The sequence below is a fragment of the Rhodnius prolixus genome, unplaced genomic scaffold, assembly GCF_049639745.1.
Source record: "Rhodnius prolixus isolate KJV_2025 unplaced genomic scaffold, Rpr scaffold_1, whole genome shotgun sequence".
NCBI lineage: Eukaryota > Metazoa > Arthropoda > Insecta > Hemiptera > Reduviidae > Rhodnius > Rhodnius prolixus.
The window spans coordinates 28904693-28923024 of NW_027411581.1; the positions used below are offsets into that span (position 1 = coordinate 28904693).

An 18332-nucleotide genomic window follows, 5' to 3' on the forward strand; every position below is an offset into this window, starting at 1 on the left:
CTGCGGATAATTTTTGTTTAAATTCTGAAATCTTTTGAATTTTTACAATCATGATTAAATGAATCGAAAGATAAGTCAACTTGTGGAATTTAAAGATAAATTTAAGGAAATGACCATGAAATGAAGTGACGAAAAATGAGTGATATTTCTTTAAAAAAAAAAAGCATAACAGAGTAAGTGAAAATAAAAAAGTTCTTGTAAAATCGCTTACAGTTCAGGGGCTCATGACGGTTGGGATAAACCAATTTATGCCAGCTTTTACGCTTCTCCGGAATTTCCTCATGTCCTGGAATCCGGAAAAAAAAACTTTTCTATCCTGTCTTATTTCGTTCTCTTCTTTTATTCTCCTACAAAGTTTCATGAACCCTCCAGACTAGAGGTAGTGCTTTCATAGCAGTGTTACTATCTTTGAAGATTCTTAACTCCTTTATACGTTGATTCCTAATTATTCCCAGCATACTACACTCAAACATCGCCATGAATTTTGCAAGATCATATAGAAACTATGTGTCCGTGGGATAGACTAGTTTTAAAACCCTCATCACTAAACTAATGCTGCACGAGAATCGAAAAAAATCTCGGGTTGATATCTTGGACCGAGACGAGATTTGAGGGACCGGGACCGAGCAGAGATCGAGACATTATATATATCTCATCGAGATTTATTCGAGAAATCTCAGTCTTGTCTCGGTTTTCCAAATATTTATTTTTAGCTACAAAATTATAAAATTGTGTTCTTTATTAATAAATAATCATTACGGGTATTGAATTAATTATTAAAAGATACGATTTTATTATATATGTTCAATAATACTACATCTATTTGACTTCGAATTACATAATTTTTTATACTATATCATAAATTTCACTATCATTAATCTATTACTTTGAACTTTGATATTATTTAAATTATATTTTAGAATGCGGGAAGTTTGTTGGGAGGTGTATTTTTTATTTCACGAATAGACTTGTTATAGGAGACAGATATGTTATTTGGGTCTTTCATTTGGCGCGTTTTTAACATCTTTTTGAAATTATATAAAGATAAACAGTAATAGTAATATATGATGCATTGAACTATAAGTAGTTGTCTTCTTTTACATACATTTTGTTTCTTTATATCAATATCAATATATAAATTAAAATAATTATTAGAAAATAACAATTTTTGAAAAGATTATTAGTAACAAACCATTTTTTTATTCATTTTGAGGGGCTCAGATATTGGGTTCATTTTTTTTTTTTTTCATTTTTATTACGTACTTTAAAAAAAAATTAAAAACCGAGATATATCGACGAGACCGAGACCGAGACGAGATTAATAACACCGAGACGAGACAAAAACCGAAGCGAGACACTAGTCACAAGAGACCCGAGACGAGGCGAGACTTTATGGAAATCTCGCCTCGACTCGATCTCTTGCAGCATTACACTAAACCAAATACTGCTGCTGAAAGACCAGTGCTTCCTTAACCCTGGGTCCCTATGTGAACCAAACCAACATTTCTGGGAAAGTACAAATATACATATGTATACGAGGTGTGTTCAAAAAGTAACGGGAATTTTTAAATTTCGCGGGTTTGGAGAGTCTGATTGTAAAATTATTTTTTTATTATGTTGGTACACATGCCCCTGAAGTACGATAAAATTTTCAGTAATATTCATTGTTTACTTCTTAAGTGGCAGCCGTTAAGGTTAGACGTGTTTTTCGAGCTTGGCGATTTTTGTTTGTTAAAAAAAATGGATCAAAGAATTTGTATTAAATTTTGCGTAAAAAATGAAATAAAGTGTGTGAAATGTTAATAAAGGCATATGGTGAGTCTGCTATGAGTAAAACAAGGATTTACGAGTGGTATAAGCGTTTCCAAGATGGCCGCGAAAACGTTGAAGATGACGAACGACCTGGACGTCCAAGCACATCAACAACCGATGAAAACGTGAAAAAAGTGAAAGAAATGGTTATGAACAATCGCCGAATCACAATCAGAGAAGTCGCTGATGATGTTGCCATATCAATTGGCTCATGCCATGAAATTTTTTCGGATGTTTTGGGTATGAAACGTGTGGCAGCAAAATTTGTTCCAAAATTGTTGAATTTCGAACAAAAACAGCGGAGAATGGAAGTTGCTCAAGAGTCACGCAATGAAGTCGACAACGATGCGGATCTACTGAAACGTGTTATAACAGGTGACGAAACATGGGTTTACGGATATGATGTCGAAACTAAGGCTCAATCGTCCCAGTGGAGGCATTCTGGATCGCCAAGACCGAAAAAGGCTCGACAAGTGCGGTCGAATGTGAAGGTTATGCTTACTGTGTTCTTCGATTTTAATGGCATAGTGCATCATGAATTCTTGCCACAAGGTCAAACAATCAATAAGGAGTACTACCTACAAGTTCAACGCCGTTTGCGTGAAGCAATCCGAAAAAAACGCCCGGATTTGTGGCAAAACAATTCATGGATTTTGCACCACGATAATGCACCTGCTCACACTTCATTGCTTGTTCGTGAATTTTTGGCCAAAAACAAAACTTTAACGATGCCCCAGCCTCCATATTCGCCAGACATGGCTCCATGTGACTTTTTTCTATTTCCAAACATAAAGAGAACATTAAAAGGCCGTCGTTTTACAAGCATAGATGACATTAAAAGCGAATCGCTGAAAGCTATCACAAAGATCGAGTTTCAGAAGTGTTTCGAGGATTGGAAAAAGCGCTGGCACAAGTGTATTGTATGCGAAGGGGACTACTTTGAAGGCGACAATATTAATGTAGATGAATAAATAAATATTTTTTTCAAAAAACGAAAATTCCCGTTACTTTTTGAACACACCTCGTATACAAATAAACGTTTTCAACATCAGTTAACTTTATCACAACCATCTATCTATCTTTCCTATCCCCAATAACAACTGAATCTCTGTATCAACTGGTCATCTTTTTCGCAGTTATACATATGACCAAAAATTAAATAGATAAAAATATAAGAATTAAGAAACTAATTGATAATGTTCCTGTTAACAAATTTTTATTTACAATATAAATTAATAAATTCAACAATTAAAAGAAGATAACTAAAAAAACGAAATAATCTTGGCACACATATCTAGCATTACTTTCAACAGTTAACTGTGAAGCCTTTTAGGATTTAGAGTAGCAACTCTAGTGGCTCAACCTAACTGTTCTGGATGCAAAATCGAACAGCCCCTGTGTGACCTTCACCCTTTAGAAGTCGGCCAGCACTCAACACCGGCACTCTGTTTTTCACCCTCATTTCCTTCGTCCATTATTACACCTTCCTCTTTATCTAAGACTCTTCTTTTTCGCTTAAATGTCCTTTTTTTTTAAGAAAAAATTAATTTATATTTCTTACTTAAATATTTAAAATAATTAGAATGGAATTGTTTTAAATAAATAGCGGTTGGATGAGAAAATCTTTATAAATACTGAAGTTGTTCATTACTAATATTTATTCATCAAAGAAACAAGAGTGATTATTGTGAAGGAAGCCATTGCAGTAGTGTACTAGAATGAAGTTTTACTCAGAATATTTCTAGTAATCAAGCTGAGCCATTATTATCGCTGTCATTATCTAATGTTCTCTTTTGCATTAACGTCTAATGATATCTTTTGCCAATGCAGGATTTCTTTTACCAGCAGCTGGTATTATGTACGTCAGCTTCTTGTTTCTTGTCATTTAGAAAGGTATTGTTTTGCTTTCCCGTTTTTAATCTGGTGCAGACTATTCACCAGCCTTTCTCTTACTATCCAGATTGTCTCAGAACATGGCAGATATTCAATACGTACTTGTAATACATGTAATAATTTAAACGATTGGGATGCTTCTTTATGGCAATACTTCTTCGGATAGACGCTCCGCTTGTTTCGCAGGAAAATGTATAATTTTTACTTTCTCCTTCTAGTTCATTTCAAATCACATAATATATGCACCTTGGCAGAGATACTTCGTAGGATTCCAAAGGAAGTACAAGTGGTTCTGCAAATTTTTGTAGCCTGGAAGCATCCGTGTGGGATACTTGGAATATAAAGGTTGGGGTGGAAATGATTAAAGGGACTGAAATAGTTAAACTAGTAAAATACAGCTGTCTCTGGTTAAGTCCAACTTTATTCACTACTTTTGGTTGAATAATGTGGCAAAAAATAAGATAAATAGAGAAATAAATTTTAGGTTATCTTAAATCTAATGTTGAAACTGTAGTTTTGATTGGATAAGATTAATGACGTTCTCTTCAAGTTGTGACCTAATGACTTCCGCTCGCTTGAACTTGTACAAAAAGGTTTTTAAAGTTGTCACTGGTCAAAGTAAATTGGATCTCTTAGATTTCATAGAACTTAGTGTAAAATTATTTTTCATTAAAAATATTCCATAAATCACAATATCAGTGATGTGAGGTTTTCACGAAAATACCAGTAATTTAAAGAAAAAAATATCTCACGAAATCGCCCTTCGAGTTACTTTTTTCTTCTTTTTTCTTTTTACAAACTTTGGTTTTCATTTTTTTGGAGCCTTATTTATAATATGTTGCACGAACCTGGTACACCTGTGGCGTGTCCCAGGGATCTGCTCTTTTCTGAGAACCCCACCCAAATTAATCTCCATGGGGAAAGGATTCAAGTAAATTGTTAGGCCGTTGTGAATCCTCAGTTTAAGAAGTTCAGAACGAATTCTCTGGATTCAATTTCAGTTATCAGTTAATTGACGTTTATGAAATGGAAATATCAACTCATACAGTAAACGGATTTCGGCTGAAATCTTAGAAACAGAAGCGACAATAAGAGCCAATTGGGGTTCGGAGTTTGAGCATTCCAGAATTCTATAATTAATCTTTTTTAATAAAATCTGTTTGAAACACAAATACACCCCACACTCGGACGCAATTCTCATAAAGATGCCAAAAATATAAAAATTAAGTTTCGCTTATTAAGGGACCTCAAGCGAAAATGTACACGATTCAAATACTCCTTTTATACGGGGTCAGAGCAAAAACAATTTAAAAGCTTTACGCAAATCGCCAGTTACTCACCAATTGAGTTTCTACGTCGATCTTTTATAAGTATTTTGTTTTAAGAGTATTTGAACGGTAAAGTAGTTGTTATTTCAGAACTTTCCAAACAACGCACAAAAAGGGAAAAAAATAAAAGCTATTTCTTAGCTATGTCTAAAGATTTCGGCAGACACAATTGTACGCATCTTAAAAATCTGAATTGTCCAATCTGTGCAAGTTATAAAAAATATACATACGTGAGCGGCTGGTATTATATATAGTTGCTGCTTTTTAGGGCCAAGATTTACTACCTTCTATATCTGAGCTGCACCCTTCTGCTTCGCTGTAAAATTTGTTCAGGCATATTTAAATTTAGGTCTAACTTGTAAATAAATAAAATAAAGAGTAAATAATTATAAAAAGTTTTTATTTAGGTTATTATTTTAAGAAAAACTGTTCAATCACTGCCACAACTTAATCACTTTTCTATAAATGCCTTTAGTAATGAATAGAGAGGCAAATATATTAGATGAGAAGGAATTAAATATAGGAACAAATCTAGATATTTTCCCTTCAATACAAGAAGGGTTTATTTCGATACGAAACTTTACGGCACTGCATAAATTTGTCATTTAAGGGCGTGTTTTTACTGGTGGCACTTTTAAGTTTGTGTACACGTCAATAAGCCCAGTCCTTTAGTTGAGATGTTTAGGGTATCGATTGACTAGCATAAGTGGCAATCGCATATTGCGTTACCTTTTCGAAAAAAGAATTGTATGAATTTTAATGAGGTCTATGACTCGGTTTAGTGGTAATAATTATAATTTATGAGATTTATTTTTAAAGGAGTGAGATAGATTGCGGTGTCTTTGCGAAAATTGTTCCGAAGTAATAATTTTTTTTATGTATTTATACCACAATGGTTTATCATACGATACTATGAAAAGACTTAAATATTTGGTGGATCTGAACTATTTAGTAGAATTGGATACTAAAGCCTAGAATCATATAAATATTTGACAGAAATCTAAAAATATCTGTCACATTTAATTCTGTGATTTCAGTTAAAAAAACCCTCGAGGAAAAATTATTAATAAAATTATTAAAATATTAACCTTACTTAATTATTTTGCTTTACTTTAGCTAACCTTATAATCCGTACATTACCCCAGAACAGACACTACATGGAAACGTCCTTATTCCTACCCACGACTGTTTTAAAAAGAATTTCGCTTAGAAAATTATGATGATGATATTATAATGATGAAAAATTATAGAAAGCGATAATTAGCAACAGATAATTAGTCCAAACGAACTGACCTCAATCTGAGGTATAAAATGTTGAAAAGACTACTCAACAAACGTTCAAAACTGACCCTGACGAACAAACGAACACTATATACCGCTCTACTTGCACCAATATGGACGTACGGAATACAACTCTACGGAAGCGCTAAAAAAATCGGACATCAACCGACTTCAGACCTTACAATCAAAAATTCTAAGAACAATAGTTATGCTCCCTTCTACGTCTCCAATCATATTATACACTCTGATCTAAATATTCCTCTCGTCTCCGAAATAGCCCAATCTCGATACACAAAACTCCACTCAAATATACACAGTCACTACAACCCTCTGATCCACAACATGTCTACCACAACACTTCCTTCAAATCTACAGCGCAGACTAAAGCGGCGATGGCCACGCGATCATCTCATCATTTAACGCCGACCTCCTAGGATGGTTGTTGTGTAAGCTTGCCAATCTGGCAAACTAACGGCTTCCATCACTGGGAAGTCGTCGTTATTCCACTCACGCCTCTTAGCGCACATGCATATGCGCGTATATGTATGGATATACATATGCGTGCATGTGTATTTCCGCCATCCCTTATCACTCATCTCTTTTGCTTATTGTACTACATACAGTTGCAAAATAAATAAACAAATAAAAAAAAGAAGAAGATAATTAGACAGAACCTCAATGTGATTTTTTTTCAGTAAACATTTAAAATTATAATCTGAACTCTAACAATACGTCCTTTTCTTACTTTAATTAAGAGAAACCAATAATCTAATGAGAAAGAACTACATTCTTTAGTTTACAATTTGTCTGTTTTCTCTCTTATCTTAACTTAAAAAGCTGAATCCCATACTAAAATTCTGAAAAATCAAAGTAATTGTTACAAATCACTCTACAAACCTCACTGACATTTTGGGGAAATAATCTGACCTCTAATTGATCTAAGCCCATTCGTAGCCCGTATGATAAATTGGCCTGGGTCGCTTTCTGCACGAGATATTGTCAGCCTGAGCCCTTTACACTGGTTAGAAATGAGTAGGTTGCTGATATTGGGAGTTTTTCGAGTTTGTCTGGAATATAAGAAATTCTCTTTTCCGATTAAATGCGAAAATATTTTCTATTAGATAGATTTATAACAGTTTAATATTTTTAATAGATGCATGAAAGTATGCACGGATATAAAAGTATGAGGGATGTAAACTGATGATGGATGGAAATTGATAACCAATCAGCTTTAGTGAAACCAAGTTTACAAATGGCGAATAAAATAACGATAAACTGCACCTACTAAGCGTAATAGGACTGACAAGAGTTTGCGTTATTGGCGTTGTTGGGCTAGGGATACTGAGGGATTCTAATTAGGGATTATTCCACTCACCCCTGGGGGATTGGACACTAGTAAATGTTCTCGAATCCATTCGAATTAATTTAGGGAACATCTAATATAACCTCCTCTTTTCAGGTAGTATTTGGATACGTTCACCAAACAGAACTACATTTTTAAAGATATTTATTTATTTATATATTTAGTTTTGTTGACAATGTGTCATTCATCTGACAATTTTGTGCTTGTTCACTAACCGAACCTAGTCAACAATTTTAATAAACCCTTATTTTATTAGCTAGCTACTTTCTTTCTCTATCCAACAATAAACTATGTTTTGAACGCTGTTTTTTATTGAATACATTTCTCACAATATAATTGGCTATATATATATGAATTCTATTTACTATACAACTTTTATCTACTTTGTGTATTTAGTTAGCTTTGACCAGCAAGCAATACGGTTAGGAAGGCTGGGAAAACCAACATATTGGTATTCTGTTTAGCCTTCCATGTGGGTGGATTCCACTGTATTATACTATCTGCTTTCCGAATTTAACATGTTATTTCTTTTTCTGCTTACTTCAGCAAATCTCTTTTTCTTCTATAATTGAAAGATACCATTTCTTTCTATTAGGTTCTATTTTCGTTTATTCGCCATTATTTGTTTACCTTTGGTAATGACAGTAACAAACTGTGAGGGGCTCCATTTGATAAAACAAAACAAAACAAAAAAATAATGGAGGTCAAAATTTAACTCAATAATTCCTGCCTGGGTGAGAGAAGTAAAATATTTACTGAGTAGATAGTAAGGTGCCCTAAAATTAAAGGTACCCTTTTTTTTTCTCAATTCCATCGTGCTACGGACACCATTGCTTCAAACTTTGATCCAAAGAAATGTGCTTCGAACGGAGTGAGCCATTCTTGATTTTATGCTGCTTACAATTTAAAATTTAATGTTGAAGAACGTTCTTCTCTTTAAGTCATCCATAAATCTTACGACTCTGTCCGTTACTTTCAAATACGTAATGTGCTTCTAAATAGCAAAATCACGATTTCGTTTTATTGCTGCCCTTTAAAACAATATACCTGTTTATAACCTCCCATTCAGGTAATAATAACGCAGTAGAAATAGTACACAAAATACTGCAAGCTCTTTTTTTGTTGTTATAAAGCATTATAAGAATTAGAATGCATTTCTTTCAGGGGTGACACATTAATTTCCCTTCCCATAATTTCGTCTTTTTTATATAATTGAGAAAATCGAGAAGTGGTGGCAAAATACGGCAGGTATAATTAATAGGCTTTGTAAGCTGCAGATTAGACACGGCTCACAATTGTGTCTTATAACAAAGACGTACGGCAAAGAAAGCACTTCTAATTTGGGCCTTTAGTGTGCGCCAGACCCCAACTCAGTCACTGGCAAATCCTTTCTCATACAACGATAGGAATTATTTTTACCCGCTTCGAATTAATATTCACATTCGAGTCAATTAATTACTTCTTCAGCTTGTTTGTCTTTAAATAAAATGACCTAAGAAAAATGGTTCAGTGTTTGTAAAGATGATCATTTATCTCAAAAATGTATTTATCGTAACAATAAATTTACTTCATTTTTAAATTTATTAAGTAAAACAGAACAGTATATACGAGGTCTGTAAATTAAGTAATGAGACTGGAATAGCCTTCAGCTGGTCAGTTACAGCCGTTTAAATGTTTTCGATTGTCCCAAAATGAGTTCCCTTGAGGTGATTTTTCAACTTCGGGAAGAGAAAAAGTCACAAGGACTCAAGTCAGGCGAATAAGGAGGCTGAGGAGCCACAGGAATGTTTTTACTGGCCAAAAACTCGTTTATTGAAATTCATCAAGAACAAGTGGGTGTTGCATCACGATAATGCTCTTTGTCACACAGCAATTTCAATAAACGAGTAACCGACCAGCTGAAGGCTATTCCAGTATCGGAGTTCGAACACTGCTATGAGCAGCGGAAGAAACGTATCCAGCGCTGTGTGGCTTCAGAAGGAAGTTATTTTGAAGGTGACAATATAGAATTGTAATTCTTTTTGAATAATTTTTTTTTAAAAATCAGTCTCGTTACTTAATTTACAGACCTCGTATGTGCTTTTAATATCCGCCTTAAGTAGGGTCAACACTGCTATGGGAAAGCATTAGTCCAGTTTTCTGTTTGGTTTTTTGAAAATATTGGTGGCGTAAAAGATGAAATTGCAAAATCTCTTCCAGAAAATATTTCGAATTGTTTAAGGGAATAGTTTAAGAAGTTTATATAGGACTAGCAAGTGTGTCGCCTTCTAGGAAGCTTTGGCCTTTCCCATTTGATTAAAATGGTTTGCCAGAATCCCTAATCATCATCCGTGAGCAAGACGTGAGAAGAAATACAGTATATGATTCAATGCAATAACCAGCATCCATCTGCAATGGATACCAACTAGAAATCACTGAAAGGATAATTTTCAAATCCGAAACAGGGCAAAATGAAACCACCAAACTAATTCAAGACCAGTTTTACTCGAATGAAGATTTTGCTGGCGTACAATTTGTTGAAATTCTTCCTCTGTAAAGACAGTTTAATATTAATCTAACATAATTGTACTAGACTATGCTATAAATACTTATGCTTCAACGTATAGTTATTTATTAATATAACATTATTATTTTAAGTGATCAAAGTCAGAACTTATATTCTCTCGAATAAATTCCCAAGTGGTAATCCAAGAGTAAAATGTCTTTGCTTTTAAGATCACATAGAATGCTCATGGATAGAATTTTTCTCTTTTAAGATTAAACTTTGAACCAAATTATTGCCTTAACTCAAAATAAACCTTGCCCTTAACTTTCGACAGCCTACATGTTTGCTACCATTTTGACCTCTGTGTGAAGGTGAATTATTTTCTGAAAGGCAGTAAATACCAATTCCCATTGAAGTAGACCATTCCAGATGAACTTTAAAGATAAGAGTCTCTGATTAACAGGTGAACATGTATTCAGTAAAATTCTATCCTCGTTAAGTTCATGTTTTTTAAATATTTAGTCCAAATTTCTGTCCCTCTTCACATTCTCAGGTTTCCTTCTTATATTCTCCTTATACTCTAAAATCACATGGAACAGAAGCCTTGATTTCATCTTAATGAAATTGTAGCGCCTGGAAAATCAAGTGCAATCTCTGAAAAGGTTGAAAACCACTGTTCTATAGGAAACCCCACTCTGCAGGGTGCTGACATTTAGCGAAGAGGAATGGTGACAATTTGACCTAACCTTTGAAATTTCGAAATTCTGTACGGAATTTTTATGAAGCAATCTCTGCAGATGGTAGGAAATACGAAACCGATAAGAATTGATGAGAACAAGCACTCTACTTTGGACGAAACCTATAAATGGTTGATATTATTCAGAAAATTTATATTTTTTGAAGTAAATTTATTTTTAAACCATGAATATTAAAAATGTTTTTTTATTACATCACTTCAAATACTATTCTCATAAATTTATTTTCTTTTTTAAAATTGAGACACTGTTAAGAAAATTAATCTGAAAATATAATTAATTATAAAATTATTACGATTTATATATTTAAAATTTAATAACTAGTCTGGAGGACTCAATACACAATTGGGCAAAATTTATTTAAAAAAAAAAACATTTTAAATAATATTGTGATTCTAACCCATTGAAGGTAGTGCCTCTTCTTCCCACCCTAAATTTTGAATGATTTCTCTTAATGAAGTCGGAAGTACATGCAGTGTGCGTACAATAAGCATCATCAGGAGTTCCGCTGAGATGCTGAACAATATCAAATTTCATCTAAAGTTTTTTGCTTGTATTCATTTATTCTGACTGGTATTTGATTTATTTTTAGATTGATTTATAGATTGGCACCTTTATTTTAAAACATATATCTTAAAACTAGTGAAAGTGAAGCTGTAATAAAAGAATTTTTAATATTCCTTGTTCCTCTTTAATAATAAATTTACATCAAAATATTGTCACTGGAAATTTACAATGTAAAAGCATTTGTGGTATGAATAAATTTATACTTTGCAGTCACCACTTAGTGGCCACAGTCTGATCAATAACCTGCTTCTAAATAAACGTCTGTTATTTTAACATTTGGAGATATAACAAATAATAAAGTCAGTTTCACTTTTTTTTTTTTTATTGCGTCTATAAAAATGCCTTTATATTTGTACTAAAGTTTATTTGATTTTAATAAGTTGGCCAAAGAGGGGAGGAATTAGCTCTGCGGTTAGCGTATTGGATTCCCTCACGGGTTCGAATGTAGCTGCTGGCCCATAGGCTTTCACTTCAAGAGAGCTTCTTACATTTCATTGTCCGATGAAGGATAGTGTGGTCTGTAACGAGAGAACACTGATCGGAGGCCGGCAGTGCACTGAAGAAAGCTCCGGGAACCAATAACCTCAGATGTTAACGCGCCTTAAAACATTTAAAAAAAAAAAAAAAATCGGTCAAATTTTTTAATCTGGTGCGAACAATCTCCCGGCTTTTGGTGAGGCTGCAACTGTTACAGGTTTATAAACAAGACATGGTCTTAAACTTCAAATGTATGCAAGTGTAACTCCGTTCACGTTTAGAGAGTAGAACGTTATTTTGCTTCCAGTTCGCACCATACACCCACATTCCCAAGAGTCCCAAACCCGTTTAAAATCACTTTTCTATAAAAATTAACTTAAAAAAAGTAATAGGGTAAAGTGCCCAAATTTCGTTCCCCTTAAGTATATTGAATTTTATTGTAAAATAAAAAATAATAATAACTTCGACAAAATTTCTATTGTTAAAGATGGCTACCACTATAGAAACAACACATGAATGAACTGGCGTTTCGTTGAAGAATTTCAAAATAAAGACAGTATGTGACATGCCCTAAGCAACATCAATATTTTAACGAACCTTTAAAAGACTGGAATACGTTTTGAAACACTACCAAATATAACAACTCATTATGACTAAAAATATTACAGTTCAAAACTCGGCTGGACATGAACCGTACCCCGAGTTGACGTTTCCAAAAGATTACTGCTGCCTCAATGTAGCTTTCTTGAAATTACCATTAGTGTGCATTACTTGGCGATTGTTTTAAATAGGGGGACGAAATCAGGCGCAGGGACGAAATTTGGGCACTTTACCCTACAGTCATATACATCAATCGATTTAAAATATTTCTGAATTCGAAAAAAATTGGTAGATATTTTCGGAAAAAAATAATTGCCAGGATTGCTGTTGCACTATGAATCCTGGCCAAGATGGCTGCCTCATTATAAAGCAATGACCAGTGACTTCTTTCGTCAGCCAAGGAGAGAAGCAGCGCAAGTTTTCTAAAAGCTCTTCATGGAACATCTCATTTCTATCATCCTGTTTCTTTAGATTAGAATAGATTCTACGAGCGTTGACTTAGAGGCGATATTATGGCACCACCACCCGTTATTCTTCACTGTTGTTGCTTCCGTATGAGCTTTTTTTCATTGGTAAACCATGCAGATTGTAGATGATAGAGCTGTTCGTTTTTTTTGCCCCAATGCAGTGAGTAACAGACTTGGCAATTTTCGCCGATCTTTAAATTTATGGAGCACCCATTTCGCAAGTTTTTCCACTTTTCCATTACGCTTTAAACCATCCAACTTACCATTTGAGATGAGTCGGAAAAACTTCCAGAAGGTTCGTCATCATCTTTGTATCATGTGCTACTTTTGACGACAATCTCCAGATCGATATATATAGTTATTTTTTCCTTAATCAACGTTGTACAGTGCCTTTACTAACATTAATTAAACTGCATTAATTTTTAAGCTCTCTAAACAGCGTTTTGTCCTATTTTGAAAATTTATTATATGTCTGCCAACTGTACGGTGTTAAGTAAATATTCATTTAAAAAGTGCATTGGAAATTATGAATGTAAAAAACATAAAATTTCCTTTTAAATCTAGAATGCTAGTTAATTAAGGAGGCCACACTGAACTTTGGTACTTGCCGTTGGAGTAGATTCAATCAATGTCAGCTATCCCAAAAATTTGAGGTTTTCGTCCTACCTATTTTGATTGGCGAGATTCTTTTTTGTCTTATGGCAATAAGGGTCTTGAAGGACTTGGGGTTGCCCACTCAAAAACTCGCGCATGGGATAAACATTCATCGCCATAAACTTCTTTTAATAACAGATAAGTTTCAGTAGCGGTTTTATCAAGTTTTGATGTGAAAGTTCAAGACAATTCTTGCTCTACGTTAGTAGAGCAGTACTACAGAGTAGTACTACACATGTTAATGTGTAGTATCATGTTTTCAGCAAAACGAAACTAACACCTCTTACACAAACGACGGTTCCGGTCAGACTGATTTCTTTATAAACACGTGAGACGCTGCAATCGAAAGAGAACGCTTTACGCTGCAAAGCTGTCGGTCGTTAGGATTAGGCGCATGCATAATTCTTCTGTAGCAGCATCAGCTCGTTATTTAATAGGCACACCTCGTACTATCATCTACTGCTGACGTAAAGCTCTTTTGAGCGTCGTTCCCATCTATCCTGATTGAAAGGAACGAAATTGTAAAAAATCAAAAAGCTAAATGAAAAAGTTTGTAAAATCTATTGTTTACCTAATGAATATACAAATTTTAGGTGACTATTCACTACCTCTATATTCGACCTATACTTCTGTATGCAGCCCCTGTCTGGTCTAAAACTTGCATAACCAATCACAATAAAATACAGAGAGTGCAAAATAAATGCCTGAGATTGATTGGTTCATTTCCCAGATGGACGCCCATAGACTACATGCGCGCAGCAATTGACGTTCCTAGCATCTCCACTACTGTTTACTGTCTCTTAGAAAAATTCGTCTCAACTTGTTACAACAGTCCGTTTCCTCACATAGTAGCCATTGTTAATTACAATATAAACTCTCTTAGCACCTGTATATCAATTTTGTAACACCCACCTGTATATCAAGCTACGGTTTTTTTTTAAAACTTTTTCCTAAATATGTAAATATGTTTCCCTTAATCTGAACTAAATATAATTTGATGGGTGTATATAGGCGCTAAGCCTGAAACTTCAATTTCTGGATCATTTCAAATTTGTGTACATATGTAAAGTTTTGAAAATAAATATTATTACTGTTATAATAATAATATTATTATTTTTTTTTTATGATTTAAGGCGCGTCAAAATCTAAGGTTATTGGCGCCCGGTGCTTTTTTCAGTGCACTACCGGCCTCCGGACAGTGTTCTCTCGTTACAGACAACACTGTCCATACCGGACAGTGAGCTGTAAGAAGCTCCTAGAAAGAGAAAACCTAAGGGTCAGCAGCTGGATTCGAACCCGGGACCTCCGCGTGGGAGTCCAGTATGCTAACCTCATAGCTAATCCCTTCCCTAATATTATTATTATTATTATTATTATTATTATTATTATTATTATTATTATTATTATTATTATTATTATTGTATTATTTGTATTATTATTGTAAATAATTCAAATTTTATTGCATCAATAGTTTCTGTTGCACTGCTCCCTATGTGTGATGAACTTATGTTTATGTATAAATGTTCTCAGTACTTAATTAACAATTATTTTTTTTTATTTTACAGGAGTGTGGATGTTGGGAATAAAAACCAGACGGTACCCTGTTCAGAGGGCAATGGAACTACTTGCAGTACCGCTAGTATATATGAATTCCGCTACTCTTTTCCGGTGACAGTTTTCTTCTGCCTAGCCTACACTTCCGTTTTCCTGATTGGCGTCACAGGCAATTGTTTTGTCGTTAGTGTAGTTTACCGCAGTCCGAGGATGCGATCACCAACAAATCTATTTATAGCGAATTTGGCATGCGCAGACTTATTGGTTAATGTTATTTGCCTACCATTTACACTAATCAGCAATGTAATGACAGGTAAAATTTTAATATATTTGCTAGTTTTAATTAACTTTTATTAATAATTTTTGAAGTAATAATTTGTTTGTCTTCTTTTAATTTAAGGCGCGTCTACATGAGGTCATTGGCACTCGGAGCTTTTTTCAGTGCACTGCTGGCCTCCAAACAATGTTCTCTCCCTACAAATAATACTGCCCATCACCGGACAGTATGCTGTAAGAAGCTCATATGAAGAGAAAAACCTGAGGGCCAGCAGCTAGATTCGAATCCGGGTAGAAGTAATAACTGTCTACAAATTTGAACTAATGGTTTAAAATGAAGCTACATCTCTTTTGTAAAATCTAATTGCTACAAGGTTTTGATTAGTTTGGTAAAAACCCAATTTTATACAGATTTCTTAATTTTAATTTTTAAAAATATTTTGGTTTTCTTGCCATTTTTACAGTTATGTGGATTTTAGTGGTTAAATGAGGAATGCTAAATCAATTTATTCCTTTAGCGAGATCAATAATTCAAACTACAGAGAACAAAAATATCTGTTCTCCAAATTATGTTCCTTTTAAGGTTATAATACAAATAAGACAGTGATGATAATAAACTAACAAGTGAGTATTGTATAACCGATTCGGAACAACAAAGTTAATGATTTAAATAAAACACACAAATAATTAAGGAAGAATAAATAGAACAATAAATAAGTTCAAAATTGCATGGAGTAACTTATAATTTAAAATGGGAATTAGGATAGCTAACTTTAATTGACTAGGTCATAATTGGATTGAACCCCATTATACTGTAGAACATATAAAAAAAGAAAACTGAAACCACAGAACTGTAAAAATAACAAGAAAGCAAAAACTTGGTTAAAAATTTAAATTGGTATTAAATTATGAACTAGAATAAAATGGGGTTTTCCACAAATTATTCCTCTTAACGTTATTGTTTTACTATATAGAAAGAAAATCAAATTGTTTGGCAAGTTCTACAGGCATATCCGGATTACTTACAAAATTGCTATCGTTTCATATAGATAGTACACCAAGATCGACGGGCTTTCTTAAGAAGCGATTTTGCATCTCAAGATAAAGTTAAAATTATAATTATTTATTCAGATTGTGATAAATAATCTACCTTTACTTTTTAGCATCAATTAAATATCAAGAACCAACGATACATTTTCTTTACTAAAGTTCACTAGATTTTAGCTTATTGGAAGGCCTCTAGATTCAGAAGGTCCTCGGTTTCAGCCGTTTGACTTTCCAACTCTGAACCTAATTCAGCTCACTTTCTGTTTATAAAAAGTTATATGTAACGACAGAGTTAAGTTTGGAGATCGGTCGTGCACAAAACAGCTGCGAGGGAGTGCGATCGTCCTCAAATTCAAGGCGCCTTCATTCAAATCAGTGACAAAGTATTATACAGAAATAGTAATATATAGAAATATATTTGATGCCCAGTAATGTGGGGCCCAATCCAGTCAACTTTATTCTCTGTTACAACACTGCTGTGGTTTACTCAATTCACTTTATTCTTTCCAATAATTTGTTGAAATTCTACGTCACATTACTTTCATTTCTACGCAGCTCTGAGAGTAGGTACAAATTAAAGCGAGAAAGAGTTAAGCAAACTCTATTGTGTCTCAAAAGTTCAATAGTGTAGGCGTCCGTATAGCGTACAATGTGTAATTCTGAATGCGATGAACAATAACAGTTTGCTTGAAGATTAGTTATAATTACACACTTTATTAATTACCTCTGCAAACAAATAAAATACAAAATACATTCATGAAAAAAATATAAATATATTAAAATTCATTAGTATGATTTATTGAATATGTTATCATAAGACAACACATACTACTACACTAAATACGGTAGCCGAGCGGGTTAAGAGGCGAGACCTGCAAAGCTAATATGCATTGTGGTATTGGGTTCGATTCCCGGTCTTAGCCTTGGATTTTATTTAATGATTAAATGAGAAATAGTAAAGTACGTTTGCTATTCGCCTCCGTCCGCGACCGCTAGTAAATGGTAGTTGGACGTTAAGCCCCGCCTGAAAAAATAGGCGATTACTACTTTTTACTACTACACTAAATTCAATTTTATGTTAGCCACGAAATTTGGCTGCCTGTTCAAATTCAAAGCTTTCATCGTAGCATTTAATGTGGGTAGTATCAATTAAAGAACGAAGATTGTATATTTTTGAATTTCAGGCGCATTTAGCAGAGCTAAGATATGTTTTGCGATCAATTCCTCCCGGTCTTGGCCTTGGAATTAATTTTAAGTGATTAAATGAGAAATTAAGGTAAATTATATTAGCTACCCTTCTTTTTCAACATTTGATCAGTAATTAGAAGCCTTAAAAAAAAAAAAATGAATTATTTTACTTGCTTTTTAAATGACACTTCTCGACGAATATGTGGGAATAACACACTTACTAACAATTTTTCAGTTAAGAAAAATAAACCACTCCATCAAATCCAACCACTTTACGTACGCATACGACTCACCAATTCAGTTCTCCCTTCATTCTGTTTATAACTTTTCTCTAGAACAGTGGTTCCCTACCTGTGGTCCGCAAGAACTAAAATATGGTCCGCAAAACACTTAACATTTTTAAAATAATAATATATTCATTTGATGGGGCGCTAATCACCATAGACGTCGATGCGCTGGCAGAAAAAAAAAAGACATGCAGTCGCGTGTGCGATGACGGAGCGGTGAGTGGGACGTCGAGCGTCTAAAAACAAGTCCGGAGTCGACTAAAAGCAAATGATGATGTGCGTGTCGCTTTAAAGAATC

The 18332-nt window shown here is 33.9% G+C and overlaps 1 protein-coding gene across 1 annotated transcript in view; it reads left to right on the forward strand.

Annotated features, from left to right (window-relative positions):
* Positions 1-18332, forward strand: part of LOC141458484 (neuropeptide SIFamide receptor-like) — a 146786-nt gene that overhangs the window by 61581 nt on the left and 66873 nt on the right. The window contains exon 2 of the mRNA XM_074136511.1: positions 15248-15549. Coding sequence (XP_073992612.1) covers positions 15248-15549 — 302 coding nt within the window. The remainder of the gene's footprint in view (positions 1-15247; positions 15550-18332) is intronic.